Source organism: Siniperca chuatsi, linkage group LG11 (assembly GCF_020085105.1).
Source record: "Siniperca chuatsi isolate FFG_IHB_CAS linkage group LG11, ASM2008510v1, whole genome shotgun sequence".
Classification (NCBI taxonomy): domain Eukaryota; kingdom Metazoa; phylum Chordata; class Actinopteri; order Centrarchiformes; family Sinipercidae; genus Siniperca; species Siniperca chuatsi.
Window position 1 is genome coordinate 19,493,652 of NC_058052.1, and position 24,764 is coordinate 19,518,415.

The following is a 24,764-nucleotide window of genomic DNA, read 5'->3' on the forward strand; positions in this document are numbered from 1 at the left end:
TATCTCCGCTGTCAGACAACTTTAAGACAAGATTCAAGATTCATTCAATCTTTGTTTTCAGACATATCAACACTGAAAGCAAAACAGGTCTTTGTGACCTCACAAAAAAAATGTGTTAGCGCCAGACAGTTACCAAGCTCCTCAAAGGCACAATCTGTGATCCAAATATAGGCCTAAACACAAGTGTCACCCTACCACCAGAATTCAAAAGGAACCTGCTATGCACTCTCAAATTGACTGATCCTTTAATATAAACTAACTCTAGACGGCAACTAAAGTTATTAATGTTGTCAGAAGCTGTTCGTCATCATCATTAGGACAAATCCTTCAGTTATGTATGTGAATTTAGCTTGCATGCAAGTTTCACACTATTCCACTGATTGACAGTTGGCAAACAAGTGTGGCAATGTGCCAACAAAAGAAAGGAAGAAGAAGACTGCAAACTGGCAAACATGGATGTAAACAATGCAGGATATAAAATATTCAACAACAACAAAAAAACAACTTTGCAAAGGAAAATGGTCAAGGATACACACAAGGCCCCAAGGATACAAGTTTTGGTGAGGAACACTGAATGTGCACCCGGTCCAGATCTTTTAGCAGCGTTACATACAATGGTTATGGTTTTGACAACAATGACCCTGTGGTGATACCAACATTGAAACGATAAACAGCTCCTGAAATGCCCTGGAATACCTGCTGGGTTGATACAACATCTATGCTGAATGGCCACTCAGATAAAAACCTTTTGTCATCAGCAAATGACGTATGGCCATATTAATGAATCTCCTGTGTTGAACTGGGGCAGACAAACGCACACACAGACGCGCACACTTCCCTGTGTTTATCTTGCTGACTTCACTCAGTCGAGGTCAGGGAATTACAGTCTATCTTGTAGGGCCGGATATGAAAGCTTCATATAAATCTCTATATACTGTATGAGGGTACAGCAGCATGTTCAAAATACTGTACAACCACTTCACTTCCAAAGTAGAGAAGCAGAAATGTAGAGGCTGAGGATGTCAGGGTATAATATAGCTACATCATTTGCTCTGTCCAAGTAAGAGGCAAAGCTGTTATTATACACTCTTAGAGAAGGAGGGAATTACATTAAGAGAGCTTTATGAGAAATGATAAAAAGAAAACAGAATTTGAACCTTGGTGAAAAGATCTCAGGAATGTGCCACTTTACTGTGAATTACCTCTGACTTCAAATAAGTCTCTGTACTACAGGATACTTCATGCCATTGCTGAGTTTAGATGTGCCGTCTACCTCATGTCTGCCATCATTAAGAGCCTATTGATCATGGTGAAGTAGACACTGTCAGATAATGACAGATCTGAGCCAAGCCACATCAAATTACAGTCAAATGTATTCATATAAAGTGCTTTAAATAAACAGGTTGTTCACAAAGTGCAAAGTGCATGAGTCATCAGTGGAAGGATGAGACTTGAATGGGTTGAGGGTAGTTATCTGCCCAGAGTGTGAATTAAAAATCAGAGCGTGGTCTCCACATCATTAACCCTTCGGAGCTTCACTGACCTTAGATGTTCATTTGATCTCATCATGTTTTGGTGAGTGTGGAAGTGGAATGGGGTGAGGGTGCGGGGGCGCCCCTTTGATGGTGTAATGCAAAATTTCTTTTATCTCTCGTGGAGCGTTTGAGACCGGGCCGGCTGTCCAAAAACTCAATTAGAGCTACTCTGAATGTGAGCCGACAACATAAGAGGAGGCGTGAGGCAGGGAGGTGTGAACGACAAAGGGGGAAAAAATAAATGCAACTATTAGGACAAATGGGACCACAAACTGAGCAACACAAACAAAAAGAGCAGATTTTTAAGATGAAACCTGCACTCTTTAACTGCAGGGGAGAAATCATGAAAAAACAATATCTACAGCAATTGCACCAGCTTTGTGTCTGGTAGCAAGATGGCCAAAGAACAACCAAATTACTGTTTATGAGTCGCGCTGAATGTGTGATATCCAGCTGGTGTACAAATAAGCTTTTCATTGAAGTTCATGTTAATGGTTAGCATTGTTAATGGATAATTGAAGGCAGCTTGTTTGACAAATGATGTGTATCCTTGCCGCACAGAGTGAAATTCCTCAGCCCATTTAGCCAGCCGTCAACCAGGGCTTCATCACCACAAATACCACAAAGTAGCATAAAAGAATTCAGAATCCCAAAAACTCAAAGCTATTAGCATGTTCACTCAGCCAAAACTGTGTGGGTTGTTTTCTGCCCCCATGATGTATACTGTACCTTAGAAACAAGATGGAAAGAAAAGGGGAATGGGAAAAAGTAGGAGGATAGAAGGGATGACAGGAGGAAGAGGTGGAATATGTGTCTGTGTGTCTTTTTGTGCTGTGTATATGCACAGGACTGGCAGACCCCATTCTTTCGTAACTGTGAAAAGATGCACTGCAGCTTAGGTGAGGAGGGAGGAAAGAAGAGAGGCAAGGAGGTGGGGAAGAAAAGAAGCAGAGGCATAGCTTTGTACATTAGGCCTTTCATCTCTCTCCTGCCATCGGTCATCAGAAATGGGAGAACACCGACTCCCAAACACTGCGCTCCATTCCAATTCCATTTAGCTCAGGACAGGCAGAGACACGAGAGAATGAGAAAATAAAGAAGGCTATATTACAATGTCCCAAAAGGAGCAAAAATAATTATTCATGCACAAAGGAATTTAACTGCATTGTCCCAGCGCCAGTACCAATAAAAGAATATTCATCAGGCAAAAGCTATTTCTAACCTTCATCTTGCAAGACCACTAATAGTCATGAAATACTTCCTGTGGACGCTGTAGTCCAAAAAAAGAAGCGAAAAATCTAGACAAAAGGTCATCGTTAACAACATCAGGAGAACAAACCTATTATGAAATCTAGCTCCCTTGGTTTCTTAAATCAGAGCACACTGTATGTCTCACACAAACAAACATACAGAGAAAGACAAAGTCTTTTCTCACACATCAGTGAGAATCACTGGGTGATTTTTAATATGTTGTGGCCATAATTTGACATGCATAATGCTAAGAAGTGTTTGTGTTTTCAAGGAAAACGCTTCAGAGAGAATCATATGTCAGTGTTGTGAAAACTTGCCTTTAGAAATCATGGGAACAACATCTTTTGGGCCCTTTGTTTGCCTTCTCAAGTTATTTGTCCAGTTCGACCTTTTAATGCTGCACAAACAGTAAGTCATAAACAGTGAGGGGCAGACCCAGGGTCTTCACTGAGAGAACATACTGAAAAATTTGCAATAATGGAGAAGAGCTCTGAGCTGTAAGAAAGTACAATATTTAAGCTTATAGTTGTGCAGACGGAAAACCAGTTAATAAAATAAGAAATACAATTAAAATACTGCAAAACACACGTGACCACCAGATACAGAGTATGTTTACTCACACCAGTGATAAAACAGCAAACAGGTATTCTTCACTTTCCAATAAAAAGCTGCGGTGAACCACAGTTATGACAGCTGAAGGGTTATTACCAATTAGGCCGGCTGTGTCTCTATGCATGTGTAACTGAGAACAGCTGAGTCTGTGCCACAAGAGGTGACAAAGAGAGAGACAAGCAACAGCAGTCAACCAGTCTTATTGGAAAAATTCTCTCCTCAGGACCACAGACAGGAAAACAGAAACGAGTAGAAAAAAAAAGATTTAGAAACTGAGCCCTGCAGCTGGTGAAAATAAAACCAAGGAATAAGTTTTTAGAATACCAAGCTACCTGCTGACTTGTGTTAAATGGAACAGTCATCTTCAGAAAGTCTCTGCTTCAAAAACATGTGGCAACAACATAAGCAAAATTAACTTTAAAGATACACTGAATGTTGAGTTCACAGATGAGTTTCAAAACATCAACAGTGAGCTGGAAGGTCTTTTTTGTCATTTGATGGTATCTTTTGGTGCTTTAACAAAATTACAAAGTGTATCTTTCAGTCTATGATTTATTTCATTTTGCAGCTGTCTCATTGTCCAGTGGGATGCCAACGACCTTATCTGTGGGGCACAATTTATTATCCAGTGACGAGACGGCACATTCTAGTGTCTCCACAATAACTACCCGCATTAACAAGAGATTTTGGAATAGCAATCCAGACTAATTAAAACACACTCTACTTCATCAGAGAGAGACACTTTCACTTAAGTTCTCAGTGGTGCCTCCTCTATTTGACTAAAATGCATCTTCTATAATAGTGGTTCCCAACCTTTTTGTCTGATGTACCTGCAAAGCCCTGTCAGATGAACTACCCCTTTATCAACACCAACACTCATTCAAAATGTGTTGATTTGAACTAGGCCTAATTATATAACTGGATGTTATTTAACACTTGGTTATGTAAAGGCGTACATTGTTATAATAAGTTGTTCATACAATTGAACTGTCAACTGCAGACGTACCCCTGGTTGGGAACTGCTATTCTATAATATATAGCCTTTTTAGGGTTTGAGAGGATTTTTATTTAAAACAAATTCACACCTACAGCAATGCTCTATTACCCACTGTAGAACTGAAAATCATCTGTTGTTCAAAGCCTGAAAATACCTGAAGCACAGATGAACAGGAGGTCGGGAAATAATGAGAGACAATAAAATTCTAAAAATGCAAAACACAATCAAAACAATATGCATCAGAGAGCGCAGCGCAACAGTCTTATTAGAAAACACTGTCAACACATAAATGGATCCATAGTTTGCTGTTGGGAGTGAAACAAATATAGGGAGGTTCATGCTTCTGCACTTCTTTGTTCCCTCTCTGCTCTGCTGGATCAAGAGTTAATTTTGCTCAGAGTGACTGTGGGCTGCAAGTGACAGCAGTGAATTAATGATTCATTATGCCCAGTGTAAGCAAATAGGGAGCCAGTGATGGAGGAAAATGGATTTACGCACATCCAACGCCAACTATGACATCTCTTCAGCTATTGAACTGAAATATTCAGATACCCACATAGAAGAATTTAAAAGCAGCGCTGGTTTATAAAACCACAGGATTGAAAAAAATAACATGCCAAATGTGCTGTTCATATCCACGCACTTTTTATGAAAACTACTTCTTAAGAAATCTGAAACCTAAAAACTTTGACGTTCATAATCATTCATTATACATGTGATATATCGCTTTCTCAGCCTGGGGCTTTCTTCTAAATGAATTTTCCATTTTCTTTTCATTCAGGCCAGTCACTTGAGTCCTCACTACATCTTAGACTCACCATATGTACAGAGGTACAAGATGAAGTATAACGATAAAAAAAAGGTATGATGCTCTAGAGGACATCATAAAAGTTTGCAAGTTCATGTCAAAAATATTTCTCCAGTTTGGGATTATTAATGCAGAGAAAACTCCACAATTGCAGAACGTGTAGAATATGCATATTCCATTTACAGACACACCGCCAGTTGTACTGATGATGTGCTTAGGGACGGTTTGTGTTTAACACATCAGACTATTTTTTCTGGTTCAGAACCTGTGGCGTAGCTATAATATGAAAGCTCTTCACACATGCAAGTCTACAAACCTCTTAATCTTCTGTGTCCACAGATCACCTAAAGGCTGTAAATTCAGCCAAGCATCAAAGATTAGAGTCTTGCTTCTCTAGTTTCTATTTTCGGGAGAGTGTTGTTCAAGTTCACAAATGTTATATCATCCTTTCCTCCTATGTTTTCCCATTCCGCTTTTCCTCTCTCTCTTTGTCACAACCCAAAGGAATAGCATGTGTGAATTATTAAATTAAGTCAAATCCAAGTTTAAAGGTAATATAAGACGCTGGGAGCTTGTAAATCTCCGGTGTACCACACAACCAGCGTATTTTTGTCCTGTGAGCTTGTGTTAGCGTATTGAAAAGCTTAGAATCAGTGGTGACAAACCAAAAAAATGATTAAATAACACATCAACACATGCTATAATCTTTCAAACTCCAGAGACTTGAAGTGTAAAATGGAGGGTCTTATTCAGACAGCACTTATAAGCAGGTTCAATGTGCAGCCACTGATGTCTAGAGGTCTTATGGATATACAGCAAACCATTTGCATATGTCATTCTGATGGATGAGGCAGGAGCAGAGATCGAATGACCTCGCTGTTTGGACAAGCCTTGTGTTAAGTTGGTCCCTGTCCTGTCACTTCCACTGACTGATGGTTGCACTGAACACTAACATGCCCGTACAATCACAACGACAAGGTTCCGATAATGGCAGTGAGGGATTTTGTCTGTTCCTGAGTGGGGCTGGGGGGTGTAAAAGCTAATCATTTAAGTGTGCATGCATTTTTGTAGTATATCTATCAAAGAGAAAGTAGAGTAAATGTTGTGAGTCTGTGTACTAGACTAAATTTAAAAACTCTGGAAAAACGATACCCCAGCAGCACTCTACAAGTAAATAAATTCAGTGCATATTAAGAGATGAGGGACTTCTCATTTCATTCCCCTGCAGTCCTCAGAATTATGTTACTATGAAGGAATTGATTTTCTCTCAGACATCCAGACCTCCAAAAACAGCAGAAGTCACAACAGAAGCAAATCAAATAAGGGGGTGAGGGATTTATTAAAAACACCCCAAAAAATCTCCTAATAGGGACACACTTTCAAAGGTGATTCAATAACAATAGGACATAATTAAAATGTATTTTCATACTTGCACATTCTATCATTTATGACATACTGTTGCTACAAGGATGAAAACTAAACCAACATCTTTACAGTGACAGAAACATAGTAATTATTTTCTTTGAGGTATTGCATTGTTGCCGCTCAAATGGTGGAGAAGAAATGATAACAAACTTACATAACTAAACTGAAAATGTTTATGCTTTGGCAATAGTGATGTTTTCGAATTTGTTCTGTAAAACAAAGAAAAGTGACTGCAGCTCCAATGGAAAAATGTCTGCCTCGGGCACAGCCATCTGCAACACAAATTGTCTTTTCATTTTTTCATGGCTCTTTGAACAATTTCACAAAGAGACAAATGGATTTCATTCAAGCTCCCAGTCTCGTATACACCCAGTCAAAGTAGGATTCAGTGAATTTGTTAGGTTAGGGCATCTTAGGAAGCTACTATATTATGGTCCGCACAAATGTAGGAAAACGATTTAGCACTACTTTGTGTTGCACCTGTAAGTACTTCCACAGTCCGATACAATTTTCCAGGAATGTTGAGAGGATGGTCAGACACGCTGTAAACTACCAAACAAGTATGCTGCAGAGCCTGTTTGACGGGTTTCTACAAGAACGATTAAAGTACAATACTGCTTAAATCAGCTTATCCTGTCAAGCTGCAGGGATGCACTGAACTTATCCAGTAAACAGCTGCATCGGAAACATCTGTCCAGACAATTTGGTCAGATTAAATAACCTGATTAGAAGACAACTATGTTTTAAGCAGTTTGACAGATTTCTCATTTCACCCTTCAGCAGCTCTTAGACATATTCTGCAGGGAGACAAATACATTTTGGTTCAGGCACCTGGAGCTGCAAAGACTGAAAAGAGTCAAAACATATGAGTCGAGGAATTTCGACTGTCTGGAGTCTCTAGCTCTCATCAGTATTCTTGCCTTGTTATTGTTACTGATCAGTGACAAAGCATTTCATACAACAGCCAAGCGGCCTCAATCCCAAATTCACAGAGCCACTAGCGATTAAAATGTAGATTTAGCAGAAATATGATTAGCATTCTTCACATTAGCAAAAGTGCTTGGAACCTAACCATGGAATTAAGAAGGAACCCAATCACTGGATTGTGAACAATGTAAATAACCTCTGCCACATCCTGATTATGATATATGGAGAGCAAAGTACTGCACCCAAACTTGCTGCCAAAGCTGAGATACAATAAAACGGATCATTACCAAACCAGGGAAATTACTCAGTTTCAATTACTCTCCAAAGAATTACTGTGTCACATTTGGGTGTCAAGCAGGAGACACAGGAAATACAGGGGTTGGGACCCACACGCAGGCACAGAGACAGAGCTGGAATAGTTCAATGATTTAATAAAAAGACAATATACAAAAGGCTTACAGGGATGATCAAGCAGGCAAGGTTTGAAATGGCCAGGAGACCTGGGGGCTGGACAAAGGCAGTGCAGGGAACCTCAGGCAGACGGCCCAAGGGTGGGATAGGTGCAGAGCTGAAGGCATCAGGTGGATGGCCTGGAAGCAGGGCAAAGTCTTAGCAAAGGACCTCCGGCAGACAATCTGGAGGCAGGGCCAAAGGGCAGAGCAGGTCCGGAGGATGACCAGCCATGCGGAGCAACTCAGGAGGTCAGCACGAAGGCAAAACCCCTCAAGGTCCGACTGGAGGGCAGCAGTGAAGACAGAAGCTCTCAGGAGGCTGGTGACAAAGGCAAAACCCTTCAGGAGGCCAGCGGTGAAGGCGGAACATGGCCACAGCAACGTGGCCGGAGATCAATACTGGGGTCTAACGACTGGAGAGCTGAGCAGGAGTCCAGTGACAAGGAAGCAGGGCCGAGACCGGCGAAAGGGTTGCAGAACTGAATCAGGAGACTGCAGCCAGAAAATCCAGGAGGTTCAGGAAGCTGCAGCAGCTCAGGGGATTCAGGAGTCTGAGTTTCTGAAGCACAGAGAGTTCAGGGGGTTGCGGCCCAACCAGAGCAGGAGATGGTTGCGGCCCAGCAGAGGCAAGACATGAGGCGGCAGTGGCTCAGCAGAAGTGGGCAGGTGGTTAGCCAGCTCAGGACAGGCAGGTGGCAGGCTCACGAACCTGAGGCTGAGATGAAGGCTGGTTACTAGCAGGCCCGGAATGAAGGCTGGCTGCTAGCAGGCCGGAGTTAAGTCTGGCTGCTAGCAGGCCGGAGTTAAGTCTGGCTGCTAGCAGGTGAGAGCGAAGGCTGGTGGTTAGCAGACTGGAGTGCAGGTTGGGGGCTAGCAAGCCGAGGTGTAGACAGTAAGCTAGCGGGCTGGATGCTAGCAGGTAGGGATGCCAGCTGGTTGCTAGCAGGCAGGGGTGAAGGTTGGAGGCTAGTGTGCTGAAGGCTAGCAGGCTCAGGAACTGGAGCTGGCAGAAAAATGGTTGGTGGAGGACTGAGGACCTGGGGCTGAGGCTTGGGGGAACAGAGGAAGTCCGTGAGGAACTTGGGAACAGAGTTTGTCAGCCAAGGCAGACAAACTCTTTCCCCTGAGCCAGAGAACAGAATGCCTCTCTATGATAATCCCAGACCGCCTTCCTAGACATATCCCCAAGGCACTCCAGGTCACAAATTAACTCAAAAACTTAATCAGAAATAGTGCCTGCTGGGTCCATAATGGCCAGTTCGTTCTGATGTCAAGCAGGAGACACAGGAAATACAGGTGTTGGAACCATACGCAGGCACAGAGACAGAGCTGGTATAGTTCAATGATTTAATAAAAACACAAAATACAAAAGGCTTACAGGGATGGTCAAGCAGGCAAGGGTCGAAACCAGTAAAAGTAGTCCAAATCAGGCAACCGAGTCCAAAGGAGCAGGTAGGAAATCCAGAGTCCAATAAACAAGCAGAACGTCCAACAACCGAGAAGGAAAGTCCAAAAAACACTAGGAAACACTGGGGAAGCTGGAACGCTTAACACAATGGATGAAGACAAACTGGCACTGAACAAAAGAAACACACTCAAGTGAGGGGAGAAAACAAGACACAGGTGAAACCAATCAGGGCAAGGCAAAAAATCAAAGACAGGAAGAAAAACTGCAAGACTCATAAGGGGAAGGAGATTATTTCAAAATAAAACTGGAAACCAAAACTAAGAAGCGGAACAGGACATGACACGTTGATCATTGTTAACTCATTATATTACCTCAGAGCCTGATATCCAATATACAAATAATAAACAGAGAGGCGGCAAAGAGGTCACAAGGTTATCCCACACCCCTGGTGGTTCTCAGCAGTTAAGGATGTAACTGATGTAATAGGAGCTTAAGGAAAATGAGGCAGATGACTACAAACTCTAGCTGCCCCTCCATGTCTCTGTTGAAAAAGAGATTTAATGAGATTAATTTAAAGAGCTTTAGTGAGACTAATCTGGATAAAAAAGAGTGGTTAAATAAACATGAACAGCAAAGAGGAGGGAACAAAGAGGTGGCACAGCCTGAGAGAGAACTTCAGGAGTTTATTCAGGGTCATAGACAACATGTAGCCTCCTTAAAGAAATATCATTGCGAACACAGTGTGCAGGCGGAGAAGAGCTGCAGAAATTTATCTTACCAGCTCAATGCCTTCTAAAATCACTCTCCCAGTATTTACGGTATTTATTGCATTTGCTACTGTAGATCCCAGTGCCATGTTGGAAATTTTAATGATTTAAAGCCACTATGTGTAGAATTATTTTGATGGCAAAAGTTTTTGTTTGTGGAAAAATGAAACAATCCTGGTAAAAACCTGCTTGTTGATTTAATTCATCTCAGTGACCACAGGTAAGCTAGTTTCCCCTGTAGAGGTGTGCATTGCTGCCACAGTATCTTTTTCTAAACTACCACTGGGCGGCACCAAAGTTGGAATATTTAGCCACGCTAGCGGCATGGACGTCAATGTCAGTCTGTTGGTCAGACTCTCCCACTTTGCTCCAGACTGAAATATCTCAACAACTACTGGACTGATTATTCATGAAATTTTGTACAAACATTCAAGGTCCCTGGAGGATGAATCCTACTGACTTTGATGATCCTCTGACTTTCCCTCTAGCGCCACCGTGAGGTTGACTTTTGCGGTTTTAAGTGAAATGTCTCAACAACTACAACAACTACAGTACAAATTTGGTACAGATATGTCCACATAAGGATGAATTGTAATAACTTTCATGATCCCCTGACTTTTCCGCCATCATCAGGTCAACATTTCAAATTGTCCTTTGTTTATGACCAAATACCTTCAAAATCAATGATTTTTCCATTTTCTTCTGCAATAATCTAATAATGTTTGTAACATTTGTGATAAGAGGTGGTCTGAGCACAATTTCATGCCAAAATCGCTCGCAAATCTGCATTGCGCCTCCTAATCAATATGAACACAACATCAGCTGTGCTACTTCATCCTCCACAGTGCAACTGGGTTTGTTTGGAGGAGCAAAATTCTCAAACTAAAACTAAAATGACACCTTGCTTTGTGCCTCTGCCAGCTTTGCTACTGCTTGAGAATAAGAGCCCATAGTGTCCTTTGTCTTCCTTGTTTGCCACTTTCATTTAAAGAGATTTGAACTGGTTTTATGCCAGGAATCCAGACTTTATAAATCAATCTGATTTAACCATTGTATTTTCATGTTTACACCATATAGTTAGCTGACTAAATATTGATAAATAATAAGCTCCCACAACTCCAGTGCGTTGCCTGTATATGCAATAAATATGCCCAGCTTGGGTTATGATTACATTTCAAAGAAACACAGAGGGTACTAAGCCAATAAACAGTTTCTTTTTTTTCTACCAACATAACCCTGCCAAAAACCTTTGTATGGAGACATGCCAGGCAATTCCATCCATCCTCTCTTGCTTCTGGTCTGCTTTTCATCCCAAAGACACCACTAAAGTTAATGTACTCTGGCTGTATAGTCCTCCACCAAATCTCCCCATTTCTGTAATACCTCAGAATCTATTGAGCTTGTTCTACACTGATTTGAAATTTGATCGAAGGCCAAAAAAATACTTCTATGACTTTTCTTTCACAAAGCTGTTTGATAAGTGTTGTGCCCGATGTTAGTTATTGCCAGAGGGTTTGCACCGCTGATAAGAACAAACAAAAAACAGATGACCAATCCTAACACCTACTCCAGTGATTCATGTCATTGCACTTCTCCCACAAAGCTTTCATGTCATGCCAAGTTACACACATTCCTGCAATGAGCTTGAGATTATTATCACTTTGCTAAATGGAAGTAATCCCTGGGGAGGTGTTAAAGGTTTATACCGCCCCATCCACAAAACATGGAGGAGTGAAAATACCTGCATATCGTGACCAGGTGTGTTGATTCTAGACTAAATTGAAATTGTTGTTTTGCATTACTTGCAACTGATGTTAAAGCTTTAATTCTCATTTTCATAACTCAACTTTTAGGGGCTGGCAATCACTCTGCATCCTGTTTGGTTTATGTTGCTGGGTGGTGATGTTGCTGTGATTAAGAAAGTTTATTTTGATTTAATGTATGTGAGACTGTCTTTAGACCCAAGTGCACAGTGCACCAGAAAGCTAAGACAGCAACGTATTCACAGTGGAGGAAAGTAACTGAGCACATTTACAAATTTGAGGTACTTCTACTTTACTTGAGGATTTTCATTTTATACTACTTTAAATTCCACCACATTTCAGAGGGAAATAATATACATTTTGCTCCACTTCATTTATCTGACAGCTATTGTTAGTAGTTACCTTTCAATTAAGATTTTACATAAAAGCATATGATAAGCTGTAAAATACAATGCATTGCTAAACATTAAACCAATGTTTCCAACATTTTTAGCTTGAGACCTTTACAAAAAAGCAGTGCGTACTTGGGGCTACTTGTCACGTTTCAGATTTCTATGAGTTATTATCAGTTTCACCAGAGATTTCACCTCTTAACTTCTCAGATGGTTTCATTTAAATAACTGTTTACTGGTAAAACTATCCATTATTTTACAAAAAATAAAAGATTAGAAAAAAGTCCAAAAAAATAATAGAAATTTGTGTAGCAGAACTTTGTTTTGTTTTTTTCTTTCCTACCCCATTAATGAGCTCATAACCTCTTAGATTTATCTTGACCCTTTGGAGGGGGGCCGACCTCTAGATTTTAGACTTAGACCATTGGACTTATCAACTTAACTGTATAAACTAGTTAAAACCAACTCCACCTTAACCTCTTTCAACAGTAAAATGCAACTTACACATTGATGTATCTGTTTTGACAATCTAGTAATGTAATATATAATAATACATCAGTCACAGGGGCCATTTCTTCTGCAGAACCAGTACTTGTATTTTTTAAACTTAATTTTTTTTAACTGATTTTGAATGAAGGACTTTTACTTGTAATGAAGTATTTTACATTGCTGTATTGCTACTTAAGTAAAGGATCGGAGTGCTTCTCCTCTTCCACTGATTATTCATATGTCTCTGCAATGACACATTCACTTTTTTTCTTTCAAAAAGGTGTATTTTATCAGTGTAAAAGTACTGTGATGAATCTCGCTTTGTACAGTTTGTTAATACATAGGCCTGCACATAAAAAGAGTGAACAGCTAATTGTAAAGGTTAAGCCTATGGACTGAGAGAGTTTCACTTTCTCTACCAAGCTGTTGTCTGCTTGATACTATTACGAAACACTTCAAATCCCAATAGGAACATTGTACATCTGCGTCCCTCTTGTGTAATTCTGTGTCGTCTTTCAACCTGTCCAATAGGAACACTCCACTGTGCAGTAAAACGGTGACTGAAGTATTGAACCAAACACTTCTTCAGACACACACTGACAAGATAGCAAACTGGAGTAAAATTACTTTCATACTCTTTTGCTGCTTTACACTCATGTAAATGTCATCTGAGGATTTGATTCACTGGCCTGGGGACTGTGGGTCTTGTTGGCTTGGATTGATTTTCCTCTACAGAGTTTAGCCAGAGGGCTCGCTCTACATCTTGTCCTAGCCTGGTACAAGTTCTACAACTCCGTGTCTCTTTCCGAAATGTCAATCAAAGTAAGGAATAAGGCAGACTCAAAGACAGGTGCTGGTTTGAACTCCCTTAAAGAATGGGGCAAATTGTCACTCTTACACCTGCTTCAGGGCAAAAATAGGGAATCGAAATTTGAAGAGTTGTTCATTTCACTTTGCTTTGAACATGTCGTTCTAACTTTGACATTTGGTGGGAACTCCGGCAGGTGATAATACTGAGACAGGCATAAAGCTACACAAGAGGCGATGAACCACGTGAATAAGTACAATGAAAATCAGTTGTGTAAACAATTTCCCAGTTCCATAACTGTAACATTAGAGTAAAGATCAATATTTGATCCCCAAAGCATGACTGCAGCATCTCCTCAAATTCTTAATAGTAGTCTATTGTGGGATGTGGGATGTCTACATAAACTGACACTACTCAGTGTCTGCCTTCTGTCTTTTCTTCTGCCTCAGTAGCAGAAGAAAAGCACAACCCATCAGACACTAAGCTGAGCGCAGGTGCAGGATTTTAAACCACAGCACACAGTATAGTTATCTTATAGAAACACAGTAGCTCTGCCCAAATCTTATCAAAAACACAGTTGGCAGCGACTCGGCATAGATATTAGCTCCAGCAGGTTGGCACAACGGCCAATCAGCAACTCCAAATCCCCTTGAAAAATCACTCGCTCACCTTTTTAAAACTGCATCCCATGAGCTTGGCATTGTGTAAAATCCTCAACAGTGTCTTTTATCTACATCCAGAGCTATGATCCTCTCAGTAGACATAATTGCCAGCCCATTCAGTCTCTCTTGCACCATATGCTGCTTCACAAGTAGTATTTGATCAGTTCTGATATGGAAAAAAGACCACTAACGCTGTTTTAATTGTGTGACAGGTGTTAAATAAAAGAGTGGCAAAAAAAAGGCCTATACTTCACTCTAAATTACAGAAGCCCATTAACAGATAATGTAAATTCAACAGCAAGGTAGTGCAGACACGTTGCTGAATGTAGATGAAACTGAGTGACAATCTACGAAAAGCATGAGACTGAAGCAATGTCAGTTTTTACACATGTCCTAAAAATGTCCAGGGACCAAATCAATGTGATGACTGTAACTACACTGGCTATACTGTCTACATTTCTGTCACTTGTCCCCACCCTGAGTTGAAAAACGTTGGGCTAATCTCATATGGTTCACCTAGTCCTCATGACATGGTCTTCTATTTCTTCCAGTGAAAAAACAAAGAACAAAAATCATGTGAAATAAAGAAGGCAGAAAAGAGCAAAGATAAATAATTTATGTTAGAAAGTTCTTCACCTCACTCCAACCTCTGACATGATTTGAAGACGGAACATTACAAAGCCAAAAATGTGATTTAGTCAGGATGTGTGTTAGAGCTGAGGGCTTGACACACAATTTGACTCACTTGATGTGTGCTTGATGAGCTGTATTACAAAAGCGAGAGGGAGTCAGGCAGTAACAAACAACTGGAGAAAACCACAAAAAAGCACAGCAGGCATTTTTGTTGTTCTGTAGTAATGTGCCAAACATTTCACAGCAGAATCCTAAAAAGAACTTACTGATAAATTCTGACAAATTCATTTTGACAGGAACCTAATCACACAGCAGCATCTAATCTACCTTTATGTTGGAGTGATTCGACTTCAAACACTTTCAATTTATTTCTAAATTAGGAGGTTCTTCTTGTGACATTAGTAAAATATGATTCATCAGCCATCATCTCACACTGATAATGAAAAGGTATCCTCACTAATCGCAGAAATAAATGTGCAGGAGCACATTAAGTGATATGTAATCAGATTGTATACTAATTGGAACCAAGAGTTAAAGAAGCATTTTTTTATTGAACTAACAACAGATGTTTGTCTGTCTACACCGACATCTGTCACAAGAAATCCTCATCATGAATTATGAATTATCTTGAATACATAAAGGCCGATTTTATCACCTAGCGGGCGTGACAGTGATCTATCCACACATCTCTATGTATAATAGCTTCACTTAAATCCCACCACGCCATTATTCAGTGCATACAACATGTCACAGTATGTGATGATTCCTTCAGTTTGAAAAATTCTATCAAATATCCCGCTGACAGACATCATTATCGCTTTGCAATCACAACCCATAACTGCAAATTGCATAGTCTACAGTGTTACCTTAATGTTAAGAAATAGCTTCCTTGTGTGTGTCAGACAATACGTTTGATGAGTTTAAAGCATCTCAGTTAATTGTGAGCATTTATACCATCGAACATAAATGGCTCTACTCTAGAAAATGTATCTTTTTGTTGAAATAAAAAAAAAGCACAGTGAATGCTGCATTGTTAGGAGAATGCAGAAAGTAGATGTGCTCTTTGGAGAATTCAGCAATGTGGAAAACAAGAATCAATAACATTCAAAGAAAACTATTCTTAAAATATCAAGACAATGTTTCCTTCGAAAGGAAAAGATGCATTGTGGCACGCCATTATTGTGGTTTCCACATCGATTTTTTAAATACTTGTCTTTGACTTAAATTTTGTTTTGTCCGTTTTTTCCCTGGTGGTTTGTTCCTTTCTTTCTTCTTTCCTACTTTCAGTTTCCCTTCATCCACAGTAGCAGTTCACCCATATTTACAGGTGCCTAGTCACTGCTGTCTAAACACGATCTTGTTCTAGCTATTCTCAGGATTATTAGCTGTAGAGTGTTATGAAACTGAAGCCAATACAAATGTGTCAACAAAGGGTAACTGCTATCTTATTAACACTTTAAAATTGCTATGACCAGTCCCAAGGAAAAATTAAAGCGGTGGGCCAACCACAGTTTATTAAGAGAACTAAACATTCAGCTCACATTACCTCAAAATGTTTATGAAGAGCACATTCTTGTTAGAAATGTGTTAGTTTTACATAAACTTCAATGATCCAGAGCCACTGTGGATAGTTTTTGATAGATCAGTGTGCTACAGTGAGAAAAAGAACACACTGTATGTTAGAGTTTAATTTACAAAGAAATCTTTAATGTAATCAATAGTGTGTGAAACTACATTAACTCAGAATAATAAACAAGCCATCAATGATGGCAACATTAATCGGAACAAAGAAATATATGGCTGAATATTGACAGTTTGAGGCTGGTCCAGGCTAAGTCAAACATCCATCATCATCATAATTTCTCCCTTTCTGTGCATTACACCAGTCACTACTCTCCAATGCTTGAGCTGGAGCAGATTTACTCTCTGTTAGTTTTTTTTTATTAACTGTATACATATTTCACCAGCGCTCTATCATTCTCTGTTCTCTTGTTCCCTGTCTCTTTTTCTCACTTTCTATGTGTATAGTACAGGTCTTTTTTACCTTGAATCCATCACTCTGGACCTCCACTGAAAACGATGGAGGGCAAGTTGTTATAGATTTATTTGTTAAGAACAGACAAACAGCAGACATAAAAGAGCAGTCATATATTAGACATGAATCTGAATTCCCTGAAATGAGGTTTACTTTGTCAAGAGAGCAGAAGTAAAGAGAGTGAGACAGTTTGGGAGAGAGAGGCTGCGACACATGACAGAGAGAGTGGGTGAAAGAGAGAGCACATCAGAGAACGTTAAAAAAGGCAAAAAGAAAAAAATAACTCTGAACACAGATCACTAGTGCAGTGGACTGTACCAGGGCTTTCTAGACATTTGGAAGCTGTATGGAAATACTTGTATGGATGGCAGCGCTGCGCTGTGGGCTGTTTCTTAGTGCAACATTTACTGTTACGGCTGACAGATTCAAACGTGTACCCACCAGAGAGTTTATATACCTAAGACCTACCGGAACCTATGTCCATAACATCGCTGACCTCAACTCTGCCTCTATAAATCACCCTTCCTTTCCTGCCCAATACCTGACCTTTGAACTCTGACTCACTTGCATTATCTTGATTTGTGTGTGTGCATTTGAGTGTGGATTGCTGTGTGCTGAATATACACAATATCCTAAGGTAAACACAGAGCAGCGTTGTTAACAGCCCTGGAGTGAGCACATTATTGCCACCAATAAGGGGCAGCTCCAGCTAAGCTTATGACAACTAGTAAAGGTCAGTGAGTGATGAGTGTCAGTTTAAAACACGTTATGTGAGCTATAAAAGCCTCAGTTGCATTCACAGGGCACCATTATTACAAGTAATATAATCATGACACAACAAAAAAATTGCAAAGTCAATAACATGTTATTTGCATTAGGCACCAATATAATTATGATTAAACCTCTTCCTTTGTATTGTAGTTAAATTAATGGCCATACTAAATATATTTGTCCGTAAAACGTCCAAGATGTCAAGCTGCTTCTTAGTCAGACAGTCTGTCAGTGTCTTCTCAGCACTGTGTCTATGAAGCTAAGCAGGTGCTATGAACATGGGACAACAACAGTAGCAGCCCAGAGAGCAGAGACAAAGACAAAGACAAAGACAAAGAGGCCAAGCACCCACCCCATAAGGCTTTTCTGTAATCGCACCCTCAGGCAGCATATCTACTTACTGGAGAAACAAGGGAAGGCGGGAGAAGGAGAGCAGGGCTGCATAAACACAGTTGTTTATGGACAAGTTAATTGAGCTGACACTGATTGGCAGCTTTCTATCTGATACTGAAAACACCTTTCCCATCAGCACAGGAGATTACCAGCACACACTGTTCGCGCAGAAACACTCTTCAACTGAGACATTTTAAGGCCAACTACATGGAATTCGTGTTATTGTTTTAATAATTAAACTGAGATGGAAAAGTTTCTGCCCATTCACTGTCTAAAGATAGACACTCTGCTTTGCTCTGTTGTGGTCTGCATGGCTGTGAAAGTGGATTAAACAGGCTTTAACATCAAGACGAGCTCTAATGAAACCCAATGGGGGAGTTAGCCCGTCTGTTTGGCCAGCTGACTCCCGTAAAATACCCATCACTGTCTCCTGTTGCCTCCTCTAAAAGTAGCCTGGTGGTGCCAATCAGTGTACGCTGTGGCCTGAGGGTTATATCATTTGATGCTTTTGTCTGGATCATACAGCAGCTGAAACTCTCTATTTTAACTAATCACACATGTTTATTCCGTATACTTGTTGTATTTTTATTCAACCTGCCTTTTTTAAATGATAACACACCAGGGACTGCATCATTCTTTGTCTAAGACATCTGTCACACTCCAATTAAAGACTGAAAATTATTTGGTGAACAGAGACTGATATGTACCATATTCATATTATTGTTTTAAAGGAACAGTTCGGCATTTTGGGAAATATGCTTAGTTGCTTTCTTGCCGAGTTAGATGAGAACATGTCGTGTCTGTATGGTAAATATGAAGCTACAGCCTCAGCCAATTAGCTTAACTTAGCATAAAGACTGGAAATGGGGCTAACCTGGCTCTGTCCAAAGGTACAAAAATCCACCTAAAAGCACCTCTAAAGCTGTGACTTCCTGTAGTCTTGTCATCACTGATTAAACAAACATGTTACGTTTAGAGGTGCCTGGGGTCAGATTTTATTTAACCTTGGGACAGAGCCGGGCTAGCTGTTACCCCGTTTCCAGTCTTGATGCTAAGCTTAGCTAATCAGCTGCTGGCTGTAGCTTCATATTTACCGTACAGACGTGAGCATGATATTCACCTTTTCAAGACAACGATGAGGGTATTTCTCAAAAATGTCAAAATATTCCTTTAATGGTAGAAAAGGTTTCAATCGTAGTCATCTGGACATTGTTTTCAGAATCAAGACGTTTCGGCTCCCATCCGGAAGTCATTCTCAATTGTGAAAAATGGTCTGAGAACTCAGAAATTTAAGCTAATCTGTGTTACTTAAGCCCTGCCCTCACGAAGGAATCTTCCTGAGTTTCTGACTATGTCTTGATTCTGAAAACAGTGTCCAGATGACTACGATTGAAACCTTTTCTACGATGGAACATTCCTGGACGATTGAGGGACTACACCGTTTTATTCCTTTAATGATTGAGTTGAATTGTAAGGAAAAAGCTTGAATTTAAGTTCCAGTCAACTATAGCAGAATAATTCCACACATATCAGCAGAGACTTACAAATGGTAGGTTAAACTTGCACCTCTAAACAGTATGCATTATTTTTTCAACAGCATCAGCACATATTCACAAGCTTGGGACTAATAAACCAAAAGCATCAGTATCTGTTCTCTTGCCAGCACACACGCAGAACAACAGGTACAACAGAAGGTAAAAGCAAAGACATTTTCATCCTACTTGATGCCATCTACACCTCTATGACCAGGGCTATACTATCCTCCACCCACAGCCCATTTAGGAAAGTCATAATGATGATAAATACGGTAGTAGGCACTGTGCACAACAAAACCATCTATCAAGAGAGGAATGCCTGAAAGCTCTATTGCTGTTCTCCTTTGTCTCTCATCTTCTCCTTCGTGTGTCTCTTTTTCTGAATGTCCTCCACTGCGTGTCTCCCCACAGCAGGCAATGGAAAGTCATAATCATCCAAACACATTCCTGCGCCACCTTCAACAGACTAGTAACGGTGACGGTGCATTCACCATGACATAGAACTTAACTGCACTGTTCCCTAACAATGGCTTTGTTGATGTTTTTTTATAAAAACATGCTGGTTGTGTTGATATATGCAGCATATTAAAATGTTAAACTATGAGGTTTTCAGCCATGGTGTTTGTGATTCATATGTTTCTACTGTATTGTCAAACTCACACTCTGGCTTTTGTGATGAATAACTGCAGTCATAGACTAAAAGGAAAATATTTGCACCATGGCACAGATGCCATTCCCTCTGCTCTTGCTCATTATCCAGCGCAATGTCAAAGTACCCCCAGGTCACTGAGAGGGAACATTCCTTCACATTGCCATCTATGGGCACCATAAATAAACAGTCACCCCAATTCATGAAAGCCTTCCACTTGCCATGTAAGGACACAATTAATTTCCTCCTCTGTCCACATTAATGCAGTAACAAATACGTTATATCCGATCATCAAAATAATAATAAATGTGCCACACTAGGGAGAATACGCATTAAAGATTATCCCTTTTAGTGGCAATGCTTTTCTTCTTTTTGGTTAACTTTCACTTTGGGGAATTCAAAATACGAAAACAAATGTTTCCGTGTTTTTAATGAACTTTACAAGAGCATATTTGCTTGAGAAGCCACGTAGCCTTTTTGGAGGAGAGGCATCTGTAAGAGCGCGGAGCGCAGAGGGTTGGGCAGGGATGCTGAGCCGGGCAGCAGCACTTGTTTGCCAAACTTGCATTTAAACAAAAGCACATCTAACACGAGCTTGCAATAATTTCCTGAATATGGTGAATCCGCTTTGGAGACACGCACAAGTAAGCCTAATCAATAACAGGCTATTCTGTTGTGTCTGAAACTTCAAAGTGCAGCGCTGTGCGTTGAAAAACGGGGCAACACAAAGCAGCTGGGAATCGGTTCAGGAATAGAAAACCAAATACTTTGCTCTGATTAAATATTTCCCAAACTTTCCGGTTTTTGTCTTATTTTCACCTACCTCATAAAATTCAACAGTGCACAGGTCAAAAGCAGTACAAGTAGATGGGAAAATGGCAATCCAGTCAAAGTTGTCACGGGTCCATGTTTGGCACAGCAGCAGTACGGCAGTCAAATCCAGTCACATCTGAAGCGCTAACGGTACACAGCTAACGAGGCTCGCCACCGTCTACAGCCATCGAGCCGTAGATTGGACGGCGATGTGAAGAGCGGGATCTCCAAGGGCGCACGAAGAATCACTGCGTCAGGATTGGTCAGAGCAGCCGTGACGCACCGGCAGGTGGCACACCCGGCGAATAAAAAAGTCCAGATTCATTCATTGATAATAGCTCTGGGAAACTATATGAGCTCAACACATACACTGGCAAATAAAACCGACAAACAAACTATGGGAGTCATACAAGATCAAAAATATCAGGGTCCGCCTTATTTCATCGTTGCTGCATGCTGAGTCTATGCTTTTTTCCCGTTTCAATAATGGGACAGTGTCGTCAACCAAGCTATTTCATTTGGCACAAGCAATGTCCTGTTTTCTAATTGCAGTCTATTTCCAGATATGACTCTGTTGCAATTTTACGACATGAAAGAGTGCTTCTATTTTTCTGCAAGCAAATTATCTATCACAATAAAACAAATAATACGTTTAATAAATGATTTTTTAGCTATTCGTACCTACTGATGGGTCTAACGACCTCTCAAAAAATGCAAATAAAGGAGGAGGAGTAGAAAGAGAGCAACAAAAAAGAGCAAGAAAACGAAAAGCAGCAGTCTGCAAGCGTAGGAGTCTGGGAACTACTGCAGCCACACAAAGAAAATAGAAAAAACTTATAAAGGTGTTTAATCAGAGATGAAAAATCGTCATTTCACTTGTTTATTTCACCCAATGAGGGGAAAAAACAAGGCAAGTGGAAACTGAGTGTGTTTTGACACTTGTCTGAGTGTATTTCAGGGAGCCAAAGCAAATGTTTTAATAATTCTTTATAAACACAAATAAGGAGTGAGTGGTAATCCTTGGAGGAATGTGTAAGCCAATTACGGCTGGCTGCAAGGACTGGAGGGAATGGAGCCTCAGAGCTTCCTGCTCAGACTCACTGCAGACCCTCGCACCACATTTCCTGTTCCCAGTGCATGGGCAATATTTCTATGAAAATACAGAATGGTTAGAGACATGAATAGGATATCGTGCCGACTTCCTTCAGTGTTTACAGTACTCTCATCATCTTAATGCCTTGTAGGCTATTTGACACTGTGTCTGTGTGTACTTTCCCATCAGCGTCTTGTTTGCATCCTGTGAGTGGGGAACCAGTTTTTTATTCCATCTGGATGCTGGTATATGTATGTATGTATGTGTGTATGTGTGTGTGTGTGTGTGTGTGTGTAGGCTTACATAATATTATGTCTGTATAGATGAGAAGGATGGCTTAGACACTTGCTGATCTGGTTAGTTAAAGTTCTGAAGTTCACGTTGGGTGTGCTGTGTACTCTCCTATAGCCTCACAGATATTTGATAATCTGCGGGTATTAAAATAATCTTTGCAGAGATGTAAAATAGAGAAGCAAGAGACAATTAAATCAAGGTAGAATGATGGCGTGTATTGACATGAAAGCCAATTTCTTTTATTTCAATGTTGACTATGCCCAGGCTGCAAACATTGCAAACGAAAGGGTACAAATGACATCCGGGACATCAGAGATAACCTGCAGCAGTGATCACTGCATTATATACACCATACCTGAAGTGTAAACAGCATGCTAATAGAAAAATATGTAATACAATAAAGTGTTAGACATCTCCAAGTAAGATACATAGTTTGTCTTGTGTCAGGATTTATTTTTCAAATCATAAATAATAAAATGGTAAAGAGAACCCAGTTCTAGTCCAGCACACCTGCTATGTGGGCCACAATAAACACACACTCTAAGCTGAGCCTCAACATTCACCTTCCTGCAATTTCACACTGTCTGATTCCTCAAGAACTGCATGAACACACTGATAACCAAGTCACTGTAGCCAACTGGTCTACAGAGACAGTTTTCACTTCATAATGGCCTGTTCTATCCAACTCTCCCTCTCGAGAGTGTCAACAAAATACCCAATTACAAAGAAATAATATAGAAACACTGAGATGACTTTTTACCAGCTTAAAACCTGAACAAAGCTTTGCTTTCTGCTAAAAAAAATCTAGGTTCTATAAACAATCAGATCTAGAGTTAGAGTCTAACAAAAAGAGTATGTGCTTCTCCCATTACGATTTCATCTACAGGATATAAAATTCAGTGAAATATAGAAAAAAGCTTTGCCCATGAGGTGTACCGCAGGGCAAGAGGTGCTGGAATCTGCAAGATGAACATGTAGTCAGGAAAAACAAACCACAAGTGTTTGTGGTAGTGCACACACTGTATTCAAACCCGGGCCGCTGCAGTAAGGACTCAGCCTTGTACATGGGGAAAGTGCTCTCCCAGGTGAGCTACCGGGGCACCCCATGATTAGTCATTTAATCGATTAGCCCATTGACAGAAAATTAATCTCAACTATTTAGATAGATAATTCATTGCTTTAATCATTTTTTAAGCAAAAATGCCAAACATTTGCTGGTTCCAGCTCAAATGTGAGTATTTGATGCTTTTCTTTGTCATACACGATAGTAAACTGAATATCTTTGGGTTTTGGACTGTTGTGTGTGATCTAAAGACGTCAGCTAGGGCTGTGGGAAATTCTAACAGGCATTTTTCATGATACAAAACGAATAATCGATTAACTGAGAAAATAATCTGCAGATTAATAGATAATGAAAATAATCGTTAGTTGCAGCCCTACATTGGAAGCATGTAAATATTTCGATGAATGTTATACATAAATATAGATTCAACAGCTCACTAGTCTGAAAACAAATGTACTACATACTGTATCTACGTGAGCAGGCTAGTTCTTATTTGTACTTTGGAAAATTTTATGAAATTAAGAGGTCTGGTATAATAAACAAAGTCTTAATAATATAATAATACAGTGGTGCTAGGATAACAGTAAACTTAATGTCTTCATTGCTGAGATTTCTTGAGATAGAAAATGTTCACAGCTTCTTGCACATAAAGGATACACCTAGGTTGATCATTTACATATGACAATCACATGAAAAATCAATGTGAATGATAATATAAAGTTTACAGAAATGTAATATTCTCCTCTGAACATCTTATTTGTGTATGAGTAACAGCATTTCATGGGGAAGATACCAGCAAAAAAGTAAGTCAGTTTGCCTAGACAAAAACCTTAATAGGCTCTATTTCATTTCAATACTTTTTTTGTGGTTTGATAAGCACAGACAAAAGACGAAGAAAATCCATGCCATGAAAACATCATGCATCACTGCTTCAAATCATGAAATGTTTTATAGGAACCACTGTTGGGGTTATTCAAGGTTATACTCAGAGAAAATATTGTCTGCCTGGTCCTACATTTCTGATTTCACAGCATGAGTAATTTCCACCAATGATTATAGCTCAGACATACTGTTGTAAAGCTATAAAATTTCATTCCTGGAAAAACACATATGTGCTGATTAACAAATTACTACCACTAAGAAATAATGATCAAATTTTTTACATATGCACACGAGCAGCATTTACACA

At 40.0% G+C, this 24,764-nt stretch overlaps 1 protein-coding gene across 7 annotated transcripts in view; it reads right to left on the reverse strand.

Annotated features, from left to right (window-relative positions):
- The window catches only part of chrm3a (cholinergic receptor, muscarinic 3a), a 78,383-nt gene extending 56,953 nt beyond the window's left edge, over nucleotides 1-21,430 (reverse strand). The window contains exon 1 of one of the 7 annotated variants that reach the window (XR_006379956.1): nucleotides 21,136-21,430. Coding sequence is in view for 1 of the 7 variants with exons in the window: in XM_044215046.1 (XP_044070981.1) it covers nucleotides 21,136-21,140 (5 nt within the window). In the remaining 6 variants the exon portion in view is untranslated. Of the gene's footprint in view, nucleotides 1-8,014; nucleotides 8,144-9,385; nucleotides 9,757-21,135 lie in introns of those variants that run through there. The other 6 variants (XM_044215046.1, XM_044215047.1, XM_044215051.1 and 3 more) reach the window with 6 other exon arrangements.
- Between the last annotated feature and the right edge of the window lie 3,334 nt (nucleotides 21,431-24,764).